Here is a 26,940-nt window from a genome sequence, read left to right as displayed (position 1 = left end):
AATTTTGATTTGTTATATGTAGACAAAATTGTGGCCTTAAATGAATGTGTAATGCTTGTATGCTTTGGGCTTCAGATTAAGTTAAGCTTTCTTGGCAGATTATATATGTGTGCTGACTTGTGTCAGTGCCTTGGTATGGTACAAAATTTGTTTTATAGGAAAAATGAGTTTGTACTCCATTCATCTGGTAGACTGTTTTTCGTTCTTTGTCATCAATAATTTTTTTATGTCTCCAAGATGAAAAGGCAATATTCTGATAAAGTATTCAGTAGTGGCTGCATATTAATCAGCCTATCCTTTTATGTGTAAATAATCACAGAGAAATATTCACACAAACTTCGGTAGCCACCTTGATGACTTAACCTTCACCAAGTTCAATGTTTTGTTTTGATACAAAAAATCAAAATTGTTTCGAAAAATTAATAGACATTGTACTTTGTTCAACATTTTTAATGATTGACTCTTTGATAGGAGCAGATGGCAGCATAGGGTTCAGCTGTTTCCCTCAGGGTACTTGTTCATGACTTTAAAACTTAACTTTGCACTATTCACTGCACAGAGACTGAAATGAAATTAGTTCGTTCTGTAAGAGCTGAACTATCTTTTCATTTGTTTCACTTACTACAACAATGTTTAATAATATGTGGAGAACTTGTGTAAATATTTTATTTGCCCAGAACCGGACTCTGTGGGAGCTTCCACACAAGAAAATGTGAGCTAGGTAGGACATTAATAGTCTGCTAGCACATGCAAAGAGGCTTCCTGATTCCCATTTGGTTTCTTTACAAGTAACTAATAATTAGTATTCATAATCATCCTTTTATTAAGTTTTCCAATCAACCTACTATTCTCTAATGCAACAAATATAAAAATAAAACTTTTATGTTTGTCAGGGTGAATGGTTAAGCTTCAATCGCTGTGCTGAACTTCATTTGGCTATGGCTGACAATAATTGTCTCATTGAAATATCAAAACTTACAAATATCTGATTTTGTTAGTCAACCATATACCACTGTAAACTGCACACTCCAAACATACAGCTGAACCCACTTGTGTGTTGTTTCTGTGGTGACGATGGAAGTACTCTACTGACCTCTCTTTTTGTTGTCATAAATACTTGGAGTGTTAGTGTTGTTATGAAATGAAATGATCTTTTTCTTCATATTCTTCTCCAAAATTGTTTTATTTGGCCTTACTTTTACTACATCAATTGCTTCCTTTCAGATTTCAGCATTGTTTCATCACAGCTTCTTTGGTGTGCTATATGTCTTTGTTACCCCACAGATTTCTTATGTAGGAACTGTGGTTCATGAAGATGTAGTGGTTACAGACAAGAAAATATTAAATAGGAAGGAAGGAAGGAAGGAAGGAAGGAAGGAAGACTAGGGTTTAATGTCCCATCAACATTGAGGTCAGTAGAGATGAAGCACATGCTCAGAATGTTTCAAGGATGGGGAAGGAAATAAGTTGGGCCCTTTTAGGAAAATCATGGAAAACCTAAATCTGGATGGCTGGAGATGGATTTGAATCACTGTCCTCTCGAATGTATACTAATGGTAATGCTTTGTTGACAACAGCAGAATTCTAAGGAGCATCACCAGATACAGTACTGTTGACAGCTTTTTTCATGTTCGGCCTTAAAAAATCTAAAAATAACTTTCTGTATACATATCATCAGTCATTTTTATAGTAATCTTCTGTCTTTTGGGTTGAAAAATTGGGGAAAAAAGTTTGGGAGAGAATGTGGCAAGGTGCTTGAATGCACCAGTAGTAACCCATCTTCCTTGCATGAAGTCAGTGAAGCTATTCCTTTGTGCAATTCTCATAGCCCTGCTTGAGAATGTGCCCAGAAAAAAGCCATGTTTCATCAAGCCATACCGCTTCATTGAAATTTGTCGCATATCTTACTTAAAAATGCCATACCATGCATATAAGGTAATGATTTTCGAAGCACTGGCTGCTTCCTTCTGCATTAATAATATTGGACATCCGGAATTGTACATCCCCAGGAAATGACTTGAAATCAGCAATCTGCTTATTTGAACATTCTTTTCCTGGAGATTACTCCTTAAACATTTCTTCAACAGTATATTACAACAATGTTTATATTTGTATTGAACTTGCCATAGTTCTTTGGTCATCTTACTAATGGAGAGAAGCAGAGAACCATTATCTTTTTCATTTCAAAGTAGACATGCCATGTGTTTACCGTTTCTCTAGCTGACTTTAATGTGGTGGTGATTTTGTGGGCAATAGGGTGATGCTGAACCGTTACACTCTCAGTATTTGATGAACTTTCCTCTGACACTGATCGGTACCACACTAAACACACGATCAATAGTAACAATAAATAAAATAATGAACACTCATAACCAGTTGATATTAAATCACACAGTCATACCACACAGAAAACCATGTGCCTTGTAACTGAAACATAGTGCAGTTGTAATGATGGAGGGTGAAGATTCGGCAACGATGGGTGCTTACTGTGGCTAGAAGTTCTGGGTGATTGGCTGAAAATATGGTGTGCCCCTGCATTAGTCTCTTCAACTACTTGTTTTATTGCTGTCAATACCAAAATAATTTTGAATGATATATGTTAATTGAAAACTTGTTAATCAATTTCATCTACTGTCCTTAAAGCATTTTTATTCTGCCAGAGTGCATTTCAGAGTCACATCTTCATCAGGGCTTTCCATTATGTTGTTATGTCATCATCGTAATAAAGGTCCACATAAGAACAAAAATCCATGATGATGCTGTGACTTGGAAATGTACATCTATGTCTACATCTATATGGTTACTCTGCAATTCACACTTAAGTGGCACTTGGGAGAAAGGAACACCTAAATCTTTCTGTTCGAGCTCTGATTTCTCTTATTTTATTATGATGATCATTCCTCCTTACGTAGGTGGGTGTCAGCATAATATTTATGCCTTCGGAAGAGAAAATTGGTGATTTAAATTTTGTAAATAGATCTCACTGCAAAGAAAACCACTTTTGTTTCAGTGACTGCCATCCCAACTCACGTATCATATCAGTTACAATCTCACAATAACACGAAACGAGCTGCCCTTCTTTGAACTTTTTCGATGGTCTCCGTCGATTCTACTTGGTAAGGATCCCACACCGCGCAGCAATATTCCAGCAGAGGATGGACAAGTGTGATGTAGGCTGTCTCTTTAGTGGGTTTGTCGCATCTTCTAAGTGTTCTGCCAACAAAGTGCAGACTTTGTTTCGCCTTCCCCACAATATTATCTGTATGGTCTTTTCAATTTAAGTTGCTCGTAATTCCTAGGTATTTAGTCGAATTGACAGCCCTTAGATTTGTGGGATTTATTGTATACCCAAAATTTATCGGATTTCTTTTAATACCTATGTGGATGCCATCGCACTTTTCTGGGTCTGCAATTCAGTGGGTTACTCCTATTTCCCTTCTTGAATATTGGTGTGACCTGTGCTACTTTCCAGTCTTTAGGAACAGACCTTTCGTCAAGTGAGCGGTTGTATATGATTGCTAAGAAAGGCGCTATTGTGTCTGCATACTCAGAGAGTAACCTGATTGGTATACCATCTGGACAGGGAGACTTGCCTTTCTTAAGTGATTTGAGTTGTTTCACAACACCTAAGATATCTACATTTATGTCACGCATGCTAACAGCTGTTCTGGTTTTGAATTCTGGAATATTTACTTCGTCTTCTTTCGTGAAGGAATTATGGAAAACTGTATTTAGCAACTCCACTTTAGTGGCACCATCATAGCTGACATTTCCATCGCTAATCATGCAGTGACTGTATTGACTGTTTTTTAGCCGCTGGTGTACTTTACATACGACCAGAATCTCTTCTGGTTTTCTACCATATTTTGAGCCAATATTTCATTGTGGAAACTATTAAAAGCATCTTGCATTGATGTCCGCATTAAATTTCGAGCTTCCGTGAAACTTGGCCAGTCGTGGGGATTTTGCGTTTTTCTGAATTTGGCATGCTTTTTTCGTTGCTTCTGCAACAGTGTTCTGACGTGTTTAGTGTACCATGGTGGATCAGTCCCGTCTCTTATTAACTTACGCGGTATGAATCTATCTATTGCTGTTGTTACTGTATCTTTGAATTTGAGCCATATCTGGTCTACACTTACATAATTAGCTTGGAAGGAATTGAGACACTCTTAGGTTGGCATCAAGCAGAATTTTTATCTGCTGTTTTAAATAGTACATTGGCATAATAAAAATTCAGTTGACGGAATTTAATACTAAATTTGCCGTTTATTTCACTGTATCAGTTTATTAAGAATAGCCACGTTGGCTACCATAAAAATATATAGTAATTCTTTGGTACATCCAAATAACTGGTATAAGCCCATGATGTTGGCTGATGCTCTCCAAAAGAAAAATGTGGGTTCTTTTAGAGTGCTCACTTGTACTCACATATATCTTTCAACTTAAATACTTTGATTCTGCTTTGCAGTAACCCAGCAATAAAATAATTCTTAATTTAAAAGAATTAAGGTGATTCTGTTAACGAAAATTGTCTTGCATTGTGGAATACATAATTTTATCTTGGCTAGGTCATTCTGTGTGCTCCATTCTTTTATTATCAGTAAACAGAGTTACACTGTATAATAAATTATTAATTTCAAAGTCCTTGAGAGTATAAAGTGTATCCTGAACAGCTGTTTAGCTCCATTAAAGGAACACAAATTGCTATAGTTCCTACTTCTTTTCAGTTCTATGTTTTGATTTAGTTCCTCTTGATGAATTATTTCTGTTGTTGTTGCAGTTACGTGATAATTTCAAAATATTGTGTGCATAAGATTGTATCTTAATATAATATATTTCTATCTCTGCCAGAATCTTCACGTGATCCAAGCCCCAAACCATCACGGAGTATCTCAGTTGAAGATGTGAAAAGAAACCTTCCAATCATAACAGAAACTTCTGAACCTGAGAAAATGCAACTGGTCCAAGATGAAAATGAAATGGTTCAGTTCACTGGAAATGCAGCCAACGGCACCCGGAATGGGCAAACTACATACTGTTTTCCATTGCCTCAGCCAAATGATACAAATACTAAACTGAATGGTTATCTACTTGCTGAAACAGCGATTGGGGCTACAAAGGTGATTAATCCTCATTAATCTTGTTATAGATTAACACATAGTGAATCTAGAAATAAGGCTGTCACAGATTTAACTCTAAATACAAATTTACACTTGACCTTGATATTGGCACCTATGTGGAGAGGATTTTATAGTTTAATCCCTTTGTTAATAGTAACAGTAAATTAATTCACAGCAAATGCTGCTGTGCCTGTTCTCCTTATGTGACCTTACTGTAGGCAGTTGAAGACAATAACATGTCATTTAATGATGCCTTGTTGGGGTATTGTTAATTACAAAAAGCATTTTTTAAGCTAAATCAAAGAAAATTTGTATTTAACTTCTCTGTTAGAAATAAAACATATGCATGTCACTATTTTTCGAAGTTAATCCCCTAAGGGGGTGAAATAGTCAGACTATTCACTGCTTCATCATTCCCCAGTCCATACCTTTAATGATAGAAACTTGAAGTTTCGAAAAGGTGTTTATCTTATACTGCAGGGATCCTTTAAGAAGGAACTGTTTGAAATTCTACTCCTAAGGGGGTGAAATAGGGGATACAAGCCTTTTTGAAAGTATGTCATTCATTATTAAGGGAATTTTGAAGCTAGAACTACAAAAACTGGTATTTAGTTTATCGGCCAGAATGTAAAAAGTGTGTGTTTCAGCATTTTTGGAAACTAGACACCTAAGGGGGTAAAATAGTGGGTGAAAGTTTTTTGAAGATAAGTAATTACTAAACAACTACTAAATGGCTTTTAAGGCTATGTCACAATGACGAAGGGTATTTGACTTCTTGGTTAGAAATAAATTAGAAAGAAAATGTATGTTTCAGTGTTTCCTGAAATTTGACCCTAAGGGAATGCAACAGGGTATGAAAACTTTTGATATTTTAAAAAACTTTTAAAGCTACATTTATGAAAATTGGTATTTCACTTCTCAGTTTGATATAAAGAAATACTTTCAGGGGATTAAAGTTGCTATGGAAATATCTCCACAAGAATGCAAACGGCATGATTAACAAAAACTTTGGACTCCAGTTACCAGAATTGCTTTTTGGTCAGAAGTACATTCAGAAAAGACCATGCTTATATGGGCTTAACTAGCATGAAAAGCTTACGCATTGCAATTTTTGAACAAAATAAAAATTCAATTAAACAAATACACAAAAATAAATCTCTGCAAGCCATGCAGTCTGTGTGATCGAAGCAGTGGGTGCTAAGCTAGTTTTTATATGGCAGGGGGAAGACAAAATATGGAAACACCAAAAACACGACACATTACTATGCCTAATATGGTGCAGGAAACCTGTTGATGTTGAGAACAGCTTCGAGCCATCTCAGAATAGATAAATACTGATCCTATACTATTCTCAAGGGAATTTATATCATTCTCCTTGAAAATAGTGGCACGTTCAGGTACCAGTGATGAACATGGATAGTGATCATGCACACTTCTCTCTACAGTAGACCACAAAGTCACTACAATATTGAGACCTTGTCATTGTTGTGGCCAGGGCAAATCTGACAATTCATTCTTGTACAAACAAAACCAGTCCTGGACAATGTGAGCTATGTGAATAGGGGTGTTTCATCTTCGAACACAGTATCTCCATTGGGGAACAAACATTTTACCATGGGATGGATATGATCACCCACAATGGTCACATAATCCTTAGCAGTCACCTTGCAGAGTGAGCCCATCAAATATCATAAGGTTGCCCAGATTGTCACTGAAAGCCTGCCGTGTTTCACTCTTGGCAAGCAAATTAGCCAGAAGGAACAGTGTGAAACAAGACTAACATGACCAAATGACTTTCCTCTGTACTCCATATTTTATGGTTACAGTGCCACGTTTTTGTGTTTTGGGTATTTGCGGCACTGATGAGGGGTTTTGAAATTCCAGCTCACCCTGCTTATGGAGCTTCTATCATGTAGTTTTGCTGCTGACAGAGTTCATTTGTGTGATATTCCTTTCTGCAGTGACATTTGCACCTGTCGTTCTCTAATTTTTTTGTCCCAATTCTCTTCAATGATCATCCATGTTGTGACTTAATGGCTGATGTTCCACTCACCCTGTGTGTGTTGTAAGTCTTAAGTATGGTTTCTCCTGAACCACCAATTGCGTCAATTTACCTTGATTAAGAGGCACCCATTGTACGAGTACCAACAATTTGCCTATATTTGAATTCACTTAGCTCCTACTTATGCTCTCACAACTGCACAGCAGCATACCGAGGACACTAAACAGGTGTTATTCGTGGTCAAACTGCAGGCTTAAATGACATCTACATTTATGTTCAAGCACATGTTTCCAAAGTGTTTCCTTATTTTTGTATGACTGTCAGCAGTACTACATATTTCGCCTTCAGAACGTGATGGCTGATCTGTTATTTGCAGATACCAGCTGTTGATGTGTAGTCACTGATGGCACAGTATCACACAGATTTGGAGTGCTGTGGTGGGTGTCTCATTGTCTACTGATCAGCCGAAAATATGATTAATGAAGCACGTATAATGGTATCAGCCACTCATTGTTGTGTGGAAATGTAATATATGTGCCACCCGAAGGCGACGGGGTGTTTTGCAAACAGTCATGTCGTATATAAAACTTGGTTTGAGAACTTTTGATTGTTCAAGACAAATAATTGATGGATACCCAATGTGGCCTGTCATAATTGGTTCAATATGCAATCACAGGTGCTGTAAGAAGTCAAGATACTTTAATAGTAGCATTTGATGCATCAGCAAACAATGTTGAGTAAAGCTATTGGTAGGTTGCTGCTCAGTGGTATGACATTTGAGTGTGACAATCAAATTGTACCACAAAACCATTTTAAACATGGCATTATGTTACTGTCGAAATCCGAATATGTTTTATATCCAGCAAAACTATCAGTTGTATAAATAAGGAGGGTCCTAGTTGCATACCATTATTGTTTGTAACTAGTGATTACAGGGGTTTGTAGGTGTAGGTGTAGGTGTAGGTGGTGTGTATTAACATGATGATAGTTAATTTCATTCCTGACAGAGAATATGGAATTTGATTCAAGTACAGAATAAAGAATTTTTCACACATGGATGCCAATAAGATCAAAATTGAATTCTAGTTGTAAGATGAGAGTTGGAAACTGTGTCTGTGAGACTGATAAACATGAAGTAGCAGTGGGTCATTGAATCTGACATGGGGGTCCCTTAATTCATCTCTTTCACCTGTCATTTCAGTTCTCAATTAACTTACTGATAGCTATTCAGGTAAAATGGTAGTTATATTTCAGGAAAACATGGTGTTGGCTTGTCTGATGTTCCAGTGTCATTGATTTTGAACTGGACCCAGTTCTTCTCTTCTTGTTATGGAACTTCAACACAATGTAAATTTATCATAAAGCAGGTGTTTTACAGAAGTGTAAAAACTACTAGCCATAAAAATAATGCATTTCCACTTCAAGACAGTTGTATGCCACATGTACATTTCTCACTCCGGTTATATGATCCTTTCAGTATCTTGAATAACACTTTGTGTGTCTACTTGACTGAAAACATACGGTTTTTTCCTTTTTTCCCCGCAGGATAATATGGAGATTGCTACACTGACACCAGCAAATGGGAGTACTATTGCAGCCATTGTTCCCACACAGCACCAGCAACTTCATCCAGAATCAGTTTTACCAGCTAGTGGCCAAGTTACACCAGCTTTTGGTAAGTAATGCATTTAGTGTATGTCAGTGAGATTTATGAAGCCCCCTAATAGTGTGTGGCAGTGGGTACTTTTTGTGCCACTAACTGAGACCTCCAGCCCTGTTCCACTTGCAAACAGTGCGCAGGAAGAAAGATTGTCTGTACGCCTCTGTATTCATTCTAATTTCTTGAATTTTCTCATTGTGCTCATTATGCAAGATGTATGTTGTGGTGGAGGGGGAGTCGTATGTTGTCCAACTCTTCCCGGGAGGTACTCTCTCAAAATTTAAAAAGTAAATCTCTTCGTGATGCACATTTCTTATAAAATCTGCCAAGGGAGTTTGTTGAGGATTTCCATAATCGTCTTGCGCTGGCTGAATGATCTCATGACGAAATGTGCCGCTCTGCGTTGGATCTTTATTCTCTCTCTCTCTCTCTCTCTCTCTCTCTCTCTCTCTCTCTCTCTCTCTGTCGTCAGTCCTGCCTGGTGGGGATCCCAGGTAAATGAACAATACTCAAAAACCGGTCGGACATGAACTTTTTAAGCCACTTCCTTTGTGGATGAGTTACATTTCCTGAAGATTCTTACTATGAATCTGAGTCTGGCATCTGCTTTTCCTGATATTTGTTTTGTGTGGTCGTTTCACGTCAGGTCGTTCTGGATAGTTACTCCTACATATATTGCAGTAGGTACTGTTTCCAGTGGTTTGTCATAAATACTGTTGTTGTACAGTAGTTGATTTCTTTTCCTATGTAATATGTTAAATTTATTTACATTCAGGGTCAACTGCCAGAGCCTGACCATTCATCAATTCTCTGGAGGTCATTCTGCAATTATCATCATCTTCTGGCATTGCTGCAAATAGCGTTAAAGAGCACCCTATGCTTTCTACTAGATCATTTATATATATTGTATACAGTAAAGGTTCTATCACACTTCCTTGTACTACTCCGGAAATAACTTTTTCATCTGTCAATTTTGTTACATTAAGAGCGACATGTTGAGTTCTGTCTGCAAGGAAGTCTTGAAGCCAGTCGCAAGTTTGCTCCAATACTTGACAAGCTCATATTTTTTTCATTAAACAGCAGTGCAGGACAGTGTAAAAGGCATTCCTGGATTCAAGGAATACGGCCTCAACCTGAGCTATGTTGTCTATGGCACTGTGGATCTCTTGGAGAAACAGAGAAAATAGTGTTTTGCAGGATCTCTGTCTGTGGAGGCCATATTGATTTTTGTAGAGGAGATTTTCATTCTCCAAAAAGATCATAATTCTTGATCATAAAACCTGTCCCATAATTCTACAATGGGTTGATGTCAACGATATAGGTCTATAATTATGTGCATTTGTCCTTAAGCCCTTCTTAAAAATGGAAATGACCTGCACTTTCCTCCAGTCACTAGGTACCCATCATTGCTCAGGTGCTCCACGATAAATTACTGCTAGAAGGGGAGCAAGTTCTTTCGTGTAATCCTCATACACTACTGGCCATTAAAATTGCTACACCACGAAGATGACGTGCTGTTGTTGTCGTGGTCTTCAGTCCTGAGACTGGTTTGATGCAGCTCTCCATGCGACTCTATCCTGTGCAAGCTTCTTCATCTCCCAGTACCTACTGCAGCCTACATCCTTCTGAATCTGTTTAGTGTATTCATCTCTTGGTCTCCCTCTACAATTTTTACCATCCACGCTGCCCTCCAATACTAAATTGGTGATCCCTCGATGTCTCAGAACGTGTCCTACCAACCGATCCCTTCTTCTAGTTAAGTTGTGCCACAAGTTCCTCTTCTCCCCAATTCTATTGAATACCTCCTCATTAGTTATGTGATCTACCCATCTAATCTTCAGCATTCTTCTGTAGCACCACATTTCGAAAGCTTCTATTCTCTTCTTGTCCAAACTATTTATCGTCCACGTTTCACTTTCATACATGGCTACCCTTCATACAAATACTTTGAGAAACGACTTCCTGACACTTAAATCTATACTCGATGTTAACAAATTTCTCTTCTTCAGAAACGCTTTCCTTCCCATTGCCAGTCTACATTTTATATCCTCTCTACTTCAACCATCATCAGTTATTTTGCTCCCCAAATAGCAAAACTCCTTTACTACTTTAAGTGTCTCATTTCCTAATCTAATTCCCACAGCATCACCCGATTTAATTTGACTACATTCCATTATCCTTGTTTTGCTTTTGTTGATGTTGATCTTATATCCTCCTTTCAAGACACTGTCCATTCCGTTCAACTGCTCTTCCAAGTCCTTTGCTGTCTCTGACAGAATTACAATGTCATCGGCGAACCTCAAACTTTTGATTTCTTCTCCATGGATTTTAATACCTACTCCGAATTTTTCTTTTGTTTCCTTTATTGCTTGCTCAATATACAGATTGAATAACATCGGGGATAGGCTACAACCCTGTCTCACTCCCTTCCCAATCACTGCTTCCCTTTCATACCCCTCGACTCTTATAACTGCCATCTGCTTTCTGTATAAATTGTAAATAGCCTTTCGCTCCCTGTATTTTACCCCTGCCATCTTCAGAATTTGAAAGAGAGTATTCCAGTCAACATTGTCAAAAGCTTTCTCCAAGTCTACAAATGCTAGAAACGTAGGTTTGCCTTTCCTTAATCTTTCTTGTAAGATAAGTCGTAGGGTCAGTATTGCCTCACGTGTTCCAACATTTCTACGGAATCCAAACTGATCTTCCCCGAGGTCGGCTTCTATCAGTTTTTCCATTCGTCTGTAAAGAATTCGCGTTAGTATTTTGCAGCTGTGACTTATTAAACTGATAGTTCGGTAATTTTCACATGTGTCAACACCTGCTTTCTTTGGGATTGGAATTATGATATTCTTCTTGAAGTCTGAGGGTATTTCGCCTGTCTCATACATCTTGCTCACCAGATGGTAGAGTTTTGTCAGGACTGGCTCTCCCAAGGCTGTCAGTAGTTCTAATGGAATGTTGTCTACTCCGGGGGCCTTGTTTCGACTCAGGTCTTTCAGTGCTTTGTCAAACTCTTCACGCAGTATCATATCTCCCATTTCATCTTCATCTACATCCTCTTCCATTTCTATAATATTGTCCTAAAGTACATCGCCCTTGTATAGACCCTCTATATACTCCTTCCACCTTTCTGCTTTCCCTTCTTTGCTTAGAACTGGGTTTCCATCAAAGCTCTTGATATTCATGCAAGTGGTTCTCCTTTCTCCAAAGGTCTCTTTAATTTTCCTGTAAGCAGTATCTATCTTACCCCTAGTGAGATAAGCCTCTACATCCTTACATTTGTCCTCTAGCCATCCCCACTTAGCCATTTTGCACTTCCTGTCGATCTGATTTTTGAGACGTTTGTATGCCTTCTTGCCTGCTTCATTTACTGCATTTTTATATTTTCTCCTTTCATCAATTAAATTCAATATTTCTTCTGTTACCCAAGGGTTTCTACTAGCCCTCGTCTTTTTACCTATTTGATCCTCTGCTGATTTCACTATTTCATCACTCAAAGCTACCCATTCTTCTTCTACTGTATTTCTTTCCCCCATTCCTGTCAATTGTTCCCTTATGCTCCCCCTGAAACTCTCCTCAGCGTCTGGTTCTTTCAGTTTATCCAGGTCCCATCTCCTTAAATTCCCACCTTTTTGCAGCTTCTTCAGTTTTAATCTACAGTTCATAACCAATAGATTGTGGTCAGAGTCCACATCTGCCCCTGGAAATGTCTTACAATTTAAAACCTGGTTCCTAAATCTCTGTCTTACCATTATATAATCTATCTGATACCTTTTAGTATCTCCAGGGTTCTTCCATGTATACAACTTTCTTTCATGATTCTTGAACCAAGTTAAGATCAAGTTATGCTCTGCGCAAAATTCTACCAGGCGGCTTCCTCTTTCATTTCTTAGCCCCAATCCATATTCACCCACTATGTTTCCTTCTCTCCCTCTCTGCAGAGCTAGTTGGCATATAAACTTGTACTACTGTAGTAGGTGTGGGCTTCGTGTCCATCTTGGCCACAATAAGGCGTTCACTATGCTGTTGGTAGTTGCTTACCCGCACTCCAATTTTTTTATTCATTATTAAACCTACGCCTGCATTACCCCTATTTGATTTTGTATTTATAACCCTGTCTTCACCTGACCAAAAGTCTTGTTCCTCCTGCCACCAAACTTCACTATTTCCCACTATATCTAACTTTAACCCCTCCATTTCCCTTTATAAATTTTCTAACCTACCTGCCCGATTAAGGGATCTGACATTCCACACTCCGATCCGTAGAACGCCAGTTTTCTTTCTCCTGATAATGACGTCCTCTTGAGTAGTCCCCGCCCGGAGATCCGAATGGGGGACTATTTTACCTCCGGAATATTTTACCCAAGAGGACGCCATCATCATTTAATCATAAAGTAAAGCTGCATGCCCTCGGGAAAAATTACGGCTGTAGTTTCCCCTTGATTTCAGCCGTTCGCAGTACCAGAACAGCAAGGCCATTTTGGTTAGTGTTACAAGGCCAGATCAGTCAATCATCCAGACTGTTGCCCCTGCAACTACTGAAAAGGCTGCTGCCCCTCTTCAGGAACCACACGTTTGTCTGGCATCTCAACAGATACCCCTACGTTGTGGTTGCACCTACGGTACGGCTATCTGTATCGTTGAGGCACGCAAGCCTCCCCACCAACGGCAAGGTCCATGGTTCATAGGACGTGCTACAGATGCGAAATTTAACCGACAGGAAGATGCTGTGATATGCAAATGATTAGCTTTTCAGACCATTCACACAAGGTTGGCGCCAGTGGGGACACCTACAACGTGCTGACATGAGGAAAGTTTCCAACCGATTTCTCACACACAAACAGCAGTTGACCGGAGTTGCATGGTGAAATGTTGTTGTGATGCCTCGTGTAAGGAGGAGAAATGCGTACCATCACGTTTCCGACTTTGATCAAGGTCGGATTGTAGCCTATCGCGATTGTGGTTTCTCGTATCGCGACATTGCTGCTCGCGTTGGTCGAGATCCAATGACTGTTAGCAGAATATGCAATCGGTGGGTTCAGGAGGATAATACAGAATGCCGTGCTGGATCCCAACGGCCTCGTATCACTAGCAGTCGAGATGACAGGCATCTTATCCGCATGGCTGTAATGGAACGTGCAGCCACGTCTCAATTCCTGAGTCAACAGATGGGGACGTTTGCAAGACAACAACCATCTGCACGAACAGTTTGACGACGTTTGCAGCAGCATGGTCTATCAGCTCGGAGACCATGGCTGCGGTTACCCTTGACGCTGCGTCACAGACAGGAGCGCCTGTGATGGTGTACTCAACAACTAACGTGGGTGCACGAATGGCGAAACGTCATTTTTTCGGATGAATCCTGGTTATGTTTACAGCATCATGATGGTCGCATCCATGTTTGGCGACATCGCAGTGAACGCACATTGGAAGCGTGTATTCATCATCGCCATATCGGCATATCACCTGGCGTGATGGTATGGGGTGCCATTGGTTACAGATCTCGGTCACCTCTTGTTCACATTGACGGCACTTTGAACAGTGGACGTTACATTTCAGATGTGTTATGACCCGTGGCTCTACCCCTCATTCGATCCCTGCAAAACCCTACATTTCAGCCGGATAATGCAGGACCACATGTTGCAGGTCCTGTACGGGCCTTTCTGGATACAGAAAATGTTCGACTGCTGCCCTGGCCAGCACATTCTCCAGATCTCTCACCAACTGAAAACGTCTGGTCAGTGGTGTTCGGGCAACTGGGATGTCACGATATGCCAGTCACTACTCTTGATGAGCTGTGGTATCGTGCTGAAGTTGCATGGGCAGCTGTACCTGTACACGCCATCCAAGCTCTGTTTGACTCAAAGCCCAGGTGTATCAAGCCCGTTATTACGGCCAGAGGTGGTTGTTCTGGGTACTGCTTTCTCAGGATCTGTGGACCCAAATTGTGTCAAAGTGTAATTGTGTCAAAGTGTAATTGTGTCAAAGTGTAATTGTGTCAAAGTGTAATTGTGTCAAAGTGTAATTGTGTCAAAGTGTAATTGTGTCAAAGTGTAATTGTGTCAAAGTGTAATTGTGTCAAAGTGTAATTGTGTCAAAGTGTAATTGTGTCAAAGTGTAATTGTGTCAAAGTGTAATTGTGTCAAAGTGTAATTGTGTCAAAGTGTAATTGCGTTAAAATGTAATCGCATGTCAGTTGTAATCGCATGTCAGTTGTAATCGCATGTCAGTTGTAATCGCATGTCAGTTGTAGTATAATATATTTGTCCAATGAATACCCGTTTATCATCTGCATTTCTTCTTCCAGTAGTGTAGAATCTTATAGGTATCTCATCTGGTCCTGCCACCTTTCCACTACTAAGCAATTACAGTTTACCTATTCCAGAATTGGCTATCTCAACATCTGTCATCTTGTCATTCGTAGAATGATTGAAAGGAGGGACTGTGTTACGATCTTCCATTGTGAAACAATTTTGGTAGACCGAATTCAGTATTTTGGCCATCCGTCTGTTATCTTCCATTTTGGTGCCATTATGGTCACTGAGTGAATGAACAGATAGTTCTGACCCACTACCTGATTTTACAAATGACCAAAACCTCTTAGGGCTTTTACTCAGATCGGTTGGCAAGATTTTACTTTCAAAGTCATTGAACGCATCTCTTGTTGCTCTTCTCATGCTCATTTTTTATTTGTCCAGCTTTTGTTTGTCAGTTAGGTTTTTACTTCTCTTAAATTTGAGATGAAGTTTTGTTTACATAGCAGTTTTCTAACACAGCTCTTAAACCATGATGGGTATTTCCCATTCCTTAGTATCTTATTAGTATCATACTTGTCTAAGGCATATTGCCTGATGCCTTTGAATGTTTTCCATTTGTTTTCCACATCTTCATCCTCATCACTGCGTATTTGATGGTGGCTGGTCAGAACTCTGAAATTTGTATCGTGTCACTCTTGCTAAGCAAAATATCGTCGTACATTGCTCGACATTCTTTTAAGATCCACAGCCTTACAATGACTGATCTTCCTTTACATTAACTGATTTGATAAGTTCAGGTCTGTCTGTTGTCATTGTGTCTAAGACTTTACCCTCAAGAGTTGTTACTCTATCTGCCCAAAGTACTTTTTGGACTAGACATCCAGAACAATTTCACAAGAATCCCTCTCTCTGGCACCAGTTTTGATAGCATGACGCTCTCAATCTATACATGGCAAGTTGAAGTTGCCCCTTATTACAATCTCATAATCAGGAAAATTATTAACAATAGTCTGCAAGTTCTGTCTGAAGTGCGCTACCACTAGAGCCTCTGACCAAAGTGGTCTATAAAAGCATCCAATTACCATTTTAGACTGGTCTTTGATACTTAACTTGATGCAGATTAATTCAAATTGGAATTCGTGATAACCTCACTAGATTTTATTGAATTCTTTCCTGGAATAAACATGCCACCACCATTGGTGACTAACCTATTGTTATGATAAAAATTCTAACCTGAACTTAGAATTTCGATATCACAATGTCCAGTTTCAAACATCTTGCTGTTCCTAATACTATCTGTGCATTAAAACATCCAGTAAGTGAAACTAATTCTGGGAGCTTTCCTTGGATGCTCCTGCAGTTTACTAAAATCGTATTAATCTTTTCTATCTCTGATCTGTGACAACAAACATTCTATGAGGACACTGTGGCTAATTTATCATGATCCCAAGGGAGGCTTTCTCTAACCTAAAAAGCCCCATTTACACGTCACATATACCCCACTACCCTAGTAGCTGCTTCCTGCGTGTAGTGCATGCCTGACTTATTAAGGGGAACCCTGCAATTCTGCACCTGATAGTAGAGGTCAAGAAATTTGCATCAGATACAATCACAGAGTTGTCCGAGCTTCCGGTTTAGAACTTCCACTCTGCTCCAAACCAGAGGAGCACAATCAACCCTGGGTAAGATGGATGCTACAAATAGACAGCTTAGCCTGAACCCCATGTGCAATGTTACTTGCCTTCAGCAAATCGGCCATTTGCCGTAAGGAGCTGAGGATGCCCTCAGAACCCAAATGGCAGGCATCATTGATGCTGACATATGCGACTATATGCAGCCGGTTGCACAGAGGGCACTCGATAGCCGCCACCAGGGTCTCCTTCATATCACTGACAGTATCCCCAGCAAAGATACTGAGTGCACACTGGCATTCTTTCCTGCCTTGCCTGCTATTTCCCTGATGGGTTCCACCACTTGCCTAACACTGGAGCTCCCAATAACAAGCATACCCCTCCTTGCACTTATCCAGATTGAGTGGGAAAATCAGCCGCTGGTCCAACGGAAGAGGCATCCCATGCTGGCTCAGAGTTATCAACAACACTCGGTAGCACCTCGTACCAATTGCTGAGGCGCAAAGAGCCAGCCGCATGACGTACTCAATCTTTTGCTTTCCGCCACTGACACACAAACCCACAAATGTCTTCCACTCACTCTCGAGTGAGGATGGACTGGTCTGATGTTGCCCGGGTCACCAGGGGATTCCATTGGCACCAAAGGTGTTGAGGTCTCCAGGTTCCTGATGTCACCACAACTTTGAGCATTAGTGTGGAGCATGTTGACAATAGCCAAAGCAGCTTCCAGCTGTTTATGAACAGCAGCCAATTCTTCCTGTGTCTGCTTCCAACAGGTACAGATCCTAGCCATATCACAGTGTGTAAGAAAGAGATCTAAGATTTCAAATGGTGCTACTCAGTTTGGAATGTACACAAAATATAATGCGAAGAATAAAGAAACACTAAACACTGCTCTACAGATTTGTCACTATATCCTGAGATGGCAAGCTCTTAACAGAAATCAATTTCTCTACTGAAGTGGGTTTGTCTACAATTAACTGTTACTAGAAACTCTGCTTACTCAAAAGCTACTGCATAAGATAAGTATGCAAAATAGAATGCACTGATCTAAACTATATGCCATTTACCACCATGAGATTTAAACTTAGTGACATGACGGGGAGCTTCTGGCTGCTGGTAAATTACACTAGGAAGGAACCTTATGCAAAGATAGGCACCAAGTTTTATGCAAAAACAGAAACTTAGAGTTCTTTGCTAACCACTAATGTAATTTCCATTTGAATTCTCACTTTGTTACGTTAAAAGCTTATTTTCCTCCAGCCTCAAGAAGTGGTGAGGTGAAAGATCTCACTATCTACTCGCAACTGTGATTTGTTGACAGTAGGTGTCTCATAACAGATCAGTTACACAAAAGTAATATGGTGATATAAACTGATGGGATGTCCTCAGTCACAGCCCTTTTCTCTTATCATACTATCTGTTATTCAAAAAGCTGTTTTCATTCAGAATCATGCAAAATTAACCTCTTAGCGTAAAACCCCAAGTCATCTTGTTGTTATCATTTTTTATTTTGACAGAAACTTAAAATCCTGAATGTACCCAAGCAACTTCTGAAGAGACCTCTAACCCAGATAGATAGGTGTTCGGCCACTAGAGAGCATCTGGTGCTACATCTGTAGCCTGACTGTCATATTTTAGTGTCCATCGTCCTTTGTCCAACAGACACCTGTGTCCTAGAAATGCTTGTCAGCTCCTCTGTGTGTGTGTGTGTGTGTGTGTGTGTGTGTGTGTGTGTGTGTGTGTGTGTGTGTTTTGACCACTTTCATCTGCCTTTGTGGTATTTCTGTCACCTGTGCAAAACACTTCTAGACTTGAAATGTGTTGCCACAACTATAGCTTAGCAACATGTAATTGTTATGTCCATATGGCACACCTTCTCTGAAGTTGAGAACAGATTATTCATATGTAACATGTTTGTTGCAACCAAGTATTTTTATTGTTCCAGGTCTTTCTCCCAACAGCAGTGCAGTTCCTTTAATCAAAGAAAAGACACCAGAACAAATGGTAAGTTACTGGTGAAAATTAATTTCCTTGCTTTTAGTGTCTCTTGAAAAATTACTTATAACCAATAACCTTTTTGATTACAGAAACTTGATCCTGAGAGTGTAGCACCAGAAACACAAATAATTCAATCAAAAGATGATCCACCTGAAGCAGCTAAACTCTTTGCATTTCTTCAGATACTCACAGCTTCATTTGGTTCATTTGCTCATGGAGGGAATGATGTTAGGTACAATAGTGAAATTTAAATGTTAATTGTAGATTAGTTCAGAAATAGCATGACAGACAAAAAAGATTAAATTTCACAGTTGACTAAATGTTTCCACAGAAAATCTGTCCATATTTAATATTACCTTATTTCACTCAGACAGCTGGATTTAGAGATCTGTCATACGGAGGTCTCCTTTCCTCTAGTATTGTAAACTTATTTTAAACTTCTGGTAATGCAGTGTAATACAATAGTTTAAAGGGGACTGATTAATTGGAATAATATGTCAATTTTTACATTCTTCTTCAAATCATATGTGTCATTAGGCAAGCATGACTTATGAAATAATACTGTGCACCAACAACTTGACCGAAGCATAGCGAACACATTTTATCATCTTTAATAATAAAAAACTTTCTTAAATGCAAGCATTCATCCATCTCACAGGAGATGGGAAGTGAGCTGAAATGCAGTGGGTAGGTATGGCTCGTGGTTTTTGTAGCAGTTGTGAAAGTTCTACAGGAATGCTAAACAGAGGTGTGACAAGTCAATTCTGATCAAATCACATCAGATGTAGTCAGCCAACAATTGAAAACAAGCAACCCTTCAGTAGATATAACAACCCTCCTTTCAGTCCAAGACTATACAGTGTTTAACAACACTAGGTACCTTTAAGGAAAGTATAAACTGACTGGCAAAATGTTGGAGAAGAATGAAAATTGACAACTTAAACATGCATGTTATAACAGGTGGAAATTTCAGATATCTTTAAAAGTTTTGGAATGAAATAAGAGATATAATAGTCTCAACTGAACTGAAAAATACATGAATAATAGAGAGAGAGAGAGAGAGAGAGAGAGAGAGAGAGAGAGAGAGAGAGAGAGAGAGAGAGAGAGAGAGAGGGGGGGGGGGGGGGAGGGCGGGGGGTTGGGGAGGAGTGTCCATTGCATATATTACACCCGCCGTACAGTGTCTAATGGAGGATATGTGTTACATTTGTACTATGTTACACCATTCTTATTGCACTGTGGATTTGGCACATATAATGAGAAAACAAACGATGTCAAGACTCCACATTCATCTGATATTCAGAAATACTGCAATACATATGATAGTGCGGAACAAAATAATAGTAAAATAGTAAAAAAATAATAGTAAAAGTTTTAATCTGCCAGGAAGTTTCATATCAGCGCACACTCCGCTGCAGAGTGAAAATCTCATTCTGAAAATAATAGTAGTAAGAATACCATAGAGGCTGCTCATAAAAGTAATAGTAGTATTGTAGTAAATTCTCATTAGACAGTATTTACTTCTCATTAGACAGTATGTACATTAACTCTCTTTGGCAATGATCCTACAAGTAAACAATAAAATGAAACAATAAAATGAAATTAGTGACCCTTATACCAATTTTATAAGGTGTAGATTCATAGCTTATTTTAAAAAGAGACTATAACAAGTTACAGTCAGTAGTAGGTAATTATTGATGTAGATTCCAGTTGTAGTATGGATGTCACATGCCTTATTTAATATACAATGTGAACCAAAATTTGTGCTCTCTGATGTCACAGTGCATGTCCATCCTTATGCTAGCAGTACAAAAAGATCTGTAACAAAATTTCATCTTATGCACGTTTTTGGTAAAAAATGGACATAACAGAAAGGCAAACTGTAAGTCTATGATAAATACAGTATCTTGATTTAGTACTGGGTAGTTGTGCTCCCCAGTTAGTGATTTGGACAGTTTTGCATTAGAATACGTGAGTTAAAGTTGTATTCTAGGTCAAGATGTAATTTTTTTTATAATTTTGTTGTGCCCAATAATGATTTGATGTACACTTTTCTCAAACAATACATATCATACAACTACAGTTTTTTTTAATGAATTGGCAGTTTGACATGTCAAAAATATTCATGAAGACCAATAACAAGTTAAAAATAAATTACCTGTCATAGTGCAGTAGTAACTACAAAACTTATCAGTGTGGAGGTGTTTAAACATATGTACTACAGTCAGTAAAAACAGCCTGCTGTAATATTTTAAATACACTATCAGTGGCAGCATGTCTTCAGGAAACATACATAGCATTCAGAGCAGATGCTCAAAGTAACCTGCCTGTATCTCCTAAAATTTAGTGACTCGCTGGACCATGCTTCTTTGAACTCTTTGCAGCATAGCTGCATCCACAGTTACAAGAGTAGCATGGTTGCCTCCTACTAGTGCCTTCAGTTTGATCTGCAAAATAGAATAAATGTGCTGCTTGAAGTATACCCACAGGAAGAAATCTCGGGGATTAAGACCAAGCAAATGCAGAGGTCTAAAATCGAATGTCCACAATTGATTAATATTCCAGGAAAGGCTCTGCTGATGTACTATTGTACATTTCTACAAAAATGTGCAGCTGCTTCATCATGCTGGAACCACAGCCACTGCCAAACATGAAGTGAAGTATCTTCTTACATATCAAGAAAATTGTTTGTGAGGAATGCATAATACCTTTGATGAGATAGCTGGTCCGGCAACAGTTGGGTGGAATAGAACTATGTAAAATTTTAAAGGCAATATACTGATTAAGAAGCTAGATACTGTATCCCACATTCTAAAATTAAAAATAAAACTTCACTTAACCAGTACGCTTCCAAGTGGAGTGGTGCCACACACTAACTGTCTAATGTGCCACTGAATGAAGTGCCCATGTGTAACAAGTACAGAAACAGAATTTGCATTATTTCTCACTTAGCTGTTCATGGAACTTTGCTGACAGCATCTGAAAGTTACCTTCCCTGACGAGGTTCCTGTTATTCACAGTGGCGTTTATTGATACATCATCTGCTGTTTGTCATGGATGAGAATGTTGACACTCAGTGTGAATCTATGCTGACTGATTTTATTATAGTTTTAGTTTCCTCATCCATCAGAGTCTCTCTCCTACAGTAGTCATCACACATTTTTGGCATGGCACCACGCATGCTTTAAATTCTTCTATCATAAGAGTAAAAGCTATTGTCAAAGCAGGAATAACAAACTGACCATGTGGTCTAGTTAATGATTAGTGTTTTTGGCTAGTAATACCGAGATCCTGGTTTTTTCCCATGCAACCACTTCTGTTTTTTATCTGTTTGAAAAGTCTAGAAGGTGATCCACTCAGTGTGAATCTATGCTGACTGATTTTATTATAGTTTTAGTTTCCTCATCCATCAGAGTCTCTCTCCTACAGTAGTCATCACACATTTTTGGCATGGCACCACGCATGCTTTAAGTAAAGGCAGTGAAATCAATGTGCATGTCACCAAAATAGTGTTACGTCGAAAGGGTTGTATGAGGCCAGATGACACACAATGTATATTTATTAGCAGCAAAAACATCAGCCATTATATGTTTTGATTAAAGAGAGAGATGCTTTATGTGTTACAACTACTGATATTTTTATTTGCAAGATTCTGGACCAGTTCTATAGGACATAGGTGTAGATGGTGTAGCAGCATAGACAGGGAACTGTTTTCTTGCAGAACTTTGCCAGTGGAATAAAAAATAAAAAGAAGAGGTTGGTGCCTCTTAATTAATGCCAAGAGTTCGGCTTTCCTTGTCTGTATTTTTTACTCTCTCTCTCTCTCTCTCTCTCTCTCTCTCTCTCTCTCTCTCTCTCTCTTTTCCATATCTGTATGATAGTCCAAAGTTCTCCTGTTGTAGTCATAGAGGAGAGATGACCATGAAATGAAATTCTGCATTTAGAACAATGTTTGACAATACTTGTTGGACACTATTACTTTGCTTTGGGTGTGAAAAGTAACTGGCAACATGAGTCATTATGCTTCATTGTTCATAAAAAAAATCTAATTTATTATGGTCTTTTTGGAAGTACGTTCTTTTGCTCGCATATGATGACATTTTCATTCGTACACCTTTTACAGTCAGATATCGTAGATTGAACAGTTTTTCTCAGAGTTTCCCTGCTAGCATGAAAGTCCAGATCTGTAAAGTTTTGACAAAGGTGGTTTCCTTTCTGTAGTTCATAATATTGCAGAAATTGTTTGCTAAAATATTTGATGCTCCATTAGATGTTGTGTCTCTCTTGCAATAATTTGCACACTGTTTACTTAACTTCAACTTGTCAATATGTTGAACTTTTTGTTCTCATTGTCACTGAAATTAACACTAGCAGCAGGCTGTAATGACATCCCATGAGAGTATTTTTCGCCATTATTTTTTTGTGATACTTTTTCACAGTTACATTGTGAAGTAACAATGCTTGCTACATTGAATTGGAACATGATTATGCCTAGTCATATGACCAAGGTACTTCCCATTAAGCCCAGTTTACAAGTTCACTTCATCGAGTAGTAATTATCTGTGAAGCAGATTGCTACCTTACTGGACTTCTAAAGAAATGCAATGGACAGGAATATGGTAAACAGGATAGTTAGTACTAATTGATAGAAACAATGATAGGAGGTTATAATGGCAACTGGGTCTAAATGTAGTTGCTGAAATAATGCAAAATTATACATGTGGAGTCTGCAGCTCGTGGTCGTGCGGTAGCGTTCTCGCTTCCCACGCCGGGGTTCCCGGGTTCGATTCCCGGCGGGGTCAGGGATTTTCTCTGCCTCGTGATGTCTGGGTGTTGTGTGATGTCCTTAGGTTAGTTAGGTTTAAGTAGTTCTAAGTTCTATGGGACTGATGACCATAGATGTTAAGTCCCATAGTGCTCAGAGCCATTTTTTATACATGTGAACGAAGTGACTGTGTGAACAGCACAGAGAAATTGATTTCTTATTTGTATGTAGCCATTAAATAATTACATTTATTTTGTTTAAAATCTGCTGTAATTGTGGGATCCTCATTAAGAAGCAAGATAGTGTACCTCACAGTCTAAAATTAGAAAATAAAATTACACTTGAGCTGAAATCTAGTGTGAGAATTGTGCAGCACAGCCACGCAGAGTTGAATTAAGATACTTGTTAAGTGTTTGATAACAAAATTGCCAAACTGCCTTCCTTTGATAGTAATTTTCTACAGAAAATATACACGGGATGAAATTTTGCTAGATGTTTGTGGTCTATTAGCTTGCAAGGAACCGTGCAGTGGCATCAGAGTGCATGAATTTTGAGTCCCCCTGCATATCTTTCAATATTCCATTTCTGAAGATTCTTATTAAAGACGCAATATGGAGATGATTTAGGGAAGAAAGATCATTACATTCCATTATTGACAAGTAGCTGTTACTTTTCCCTGTGCAGCTTTTGCAATAATTATGTTAAGAATCTGACAAATTAAAGTTACAAAATTTTGGCATAATTACAACCATGCTCTTTATACCATATGTTTGAACTAAGCAGAATTTTTATTACAGTAATGCTATTGGGCCTTTAATTGCCCTGTGGCTGATCTTCAAGGAGGGATCAGTGGCCCAAGAATCTGAGACACCTCTTTTCATCTTGTTTTATGGTGGACTGGGTATCTCAGTTGGTCTGTGGTTGTGGGGGCGCCGTGTCATTCAGACAATCGGTGAAGATCTGACAAAAATAACTGCCTCAACGTAAGTGCTATTACTAGACTATTCTTCCCAAGTGCTTGTAATGATTTCGTAATATTTCAGTCTTTTTTGTATCTATTCTGAATATATATGTAGTTAAATACCTTTTGGTGGCTTCTGTTTAATGGATGTATTGTTTGTGTTACATTATGGTGAAGTAAAATGGCTGGCCAATGATTACCTTCAAGAGCCAAAATTCTTAGCTTTCGAATGTGTGTGTGTGTGTTCCTTCCTCAGAGAGGAAAGGAGAATTAGTATGGAAGGGTTGGAAAAGGAGAAGACCCTGTCTCTTGAGAGGGTAGCAGATGTTGAGAATAAGAGAAGACAAAAACTGACTTCCCATGCAACTGCTGTGGCAGAAATGACATGCTGAAATTGATGGCCTCCAAATTTAGGTGTCACATCCTCTCGCCTGAAAGCAAATATTGTACCTGTTAATAAACAAATACAGGTACACCAGATTTACTCTAAGCATACCCTGTACACACACAGGTATTAATTTCAAAATGTTGTTCTTAATGTGAATAAAAAGTCATTAGCTGGCTACAAAGCAGTAGTTCTCCTTATGATACTAATTTGACTGTGTCAGAGTTTTAAAATCTTGTGACAACTGGACATGATGACCTTGAGCAAACTTTCAGTGGCTCATGGAATTTAATGAGAGACTTAAATATACAGTAGTGGCTCATCTGCAAATATAAACTTTAGTAAATCACTCCAAATTAAATGTCTAATTTTGCTCTACTCATTATAATAAATTTAGAAAATGATCTACAGTAACACGCTTCTCACAGTATAATTACTTCTCAATTTTGCTATTCTAAAACATTCTCTACACAGAAAGCCATTTATTGTCTTGCAAATGAAATTCTGCCAGATCAAAGTAATGAAAACAACCCATTGGTATATTCTGTGATGTTACCAAAATGTTTATTTTCTAGTAAAACTGTACGTACGTACACGTACACACACACACACACACACACACACACACACACACACACAGAGAGAGAGAGAGAGAGAGAGAGAGAGAGAGAGAGAGAGAGATTATGTTTTGTTTAAGAACAATTTATGTCTAGATTCAGTGTATTCATCTTTCTATGTAGAGATGTTTGAGTTCTCTTTAATACATTTGCAGGGGATTTTCAATTGAGATCGGTGCAGCCTTTACGGTACTCTTGGCATCAAAGATAGGTCTTCCCATTAGTACAACACATTGTAAAGTGGGTTCAGTTGTATTTGTTGGCTGGTTTAGTTCAGACAAAAGTGGTGTGGACTGGAAACTTTTTAGGTATGTATGTACTTGTTGTCAGTATTTAGTTGTTACTATAATACACTTCTATCATTCCATAAACATTTCATAAAGGTTTCCAATGTCTGAAGTTGTTCTTTGTTTTGCAGGAATATCATTTATGCGTGGGTTTTCACAGTGCCAGTTGCAGCAGGCCTCAGTGCTGCATTCATGTGGATACTACAGCAAGTTGCACTGTGATGCTGAGAACAACAAACAGTACAAATACCATACTTATGCCAGTACTTAAAATTAAATGTTTAGAATTAACTGTTAGGAGAAAGAAGAGGAGAAATGATGTGAACCCTGGTGTACAGCTGTTGCCAAACTGCCAGCTGGAGTCAATGTTAATAAAGTAATATTTGTGCCCATTGTAATGTGAAACAGGTGAAACTGATTACTGAGAGCTGTTATGTCTCAAATAAATTATTACTATTTCATTTGCTTTAAATTAAAGTGCACAGATATAATGAAGGAAATTATGTAATTTTCCAGTCATTTCAGTAATTGTCTACTGAAAGTATATGTATGGAAGAGAGATTTAGTTTGAGATCGTATTCTGAATGATAGTGCTATGTCTCTGTGTTGACTAACTGCCAAGAAACAATGATGGTGTGGATTTGGGGGAGGATTGAAGGTGGAAGGGAGACCTGCTTATGAAATGTTTGTCATTTGTTGAAGTTTTCTTTATCTTCTGTCAATGAGATGTTCAGTTTCAGCTATAAGAGAAATCCATTGAGATAGGCCAGGTGTTAAATGGTGCTACATGTTTTTACCATACTGTACTGGTTTAAAGGAAGGCAGAAAAAGCTAAGCTGTGATTAAATAGTATAACTGATAATAGTATTTGATTTCTAAAACATGTATAGTTTATGTGTGTGTATTGTTATCCAGAGTAATTTAGAGATTGCACAGAAGAAAATTTTCAATGTGTAGCAATATTACAAATTTTTACAGTTACTGATAGTGAAAAATGCCATTTTCAGTCTGATTTTAGAACTATAGATTGTATGTTTCTTAAGAGAAAAATGGAGAACTAGCTGGTCCATGATTTTTAAAAATAAAAACTTTGTGTGTTTGAAAAGATGAGCTAGCTTATTGAATGGAATTTTTAGCTGAAATTTTTAGGAATACCCCATAATAGCTTCTGGGACTAAAGGGTAGCACTAGTTAGGTTGCTGAATTGATTGGCAGTATTAATTTACCTTTCTGTATGCAAGTGTAGTGCATCTT

At 38.5% G+C, this 26,940-nt stretch overlaps 1 protein-coding gene across 3 annotated transcripts in view; it reads left to right on the top strand.

Moving 5' to 3' along the window:
• Positions 1-26,548, top strand: part of LOC124594586 (sodium-dependent phosphate transporter 2) — a 333,885-nt gene extending 307,337 nt beyond the window's left edge. For all 3 annotated transcript variants that reach the window (XM_047132958.1, XM_047132957.1, XM_047132959.1), the window contains exons 10-16: positions 4,852-5,120; positions 8,668-8,797; positions 18,619-18,677; positions 18,761-18,903; positions 24,234-24,419; positions 25,555-25,707; positions 25,818-26,548. In XM_047132958.1, coding sequence (XP_046988914.1) covers positions 4,852-5,120; positions 8,668-8,797; positions 18,619-18,677; positions 18,761-18,903; positions 24,234-24,419; positions 25,555-25,707; positions 25,818-25,908 — 1,031 coding nt within the window. In that variant the 3' untranslated portion in view covers positions 25,909-26,548. The remainder of the gene's footprint in view (positions 1-4,851; positions 5,121-8,667; positions 8,798-18,618; positions 18,678-18,760; positions 18,904-24,233; positions 24,420-25,554; positions 25,708-25,817) is intronic.
• Positions 26,549-26,940: the final 392 nt, after the last annotated feature.

The sequence above is a fragment of the Schistocerca americana genome, chromosome 2, assembly GCF_021461395.2.
Source record: "Schistocerca americana isolate TAMUIC-IGC-003095 chromosome 2, iqSchAmer2.1, whole genome shotgun sequence".
Lineage (NCBI taxonomy): Eukaryota > Metazoa > Arthropoda > Insecta > Orthoptera > Acrididae > Schistocerca > Schistocerca americana.
This window is presented reverse-complemented; position numbering and strand designations above follow the sequence as displayed.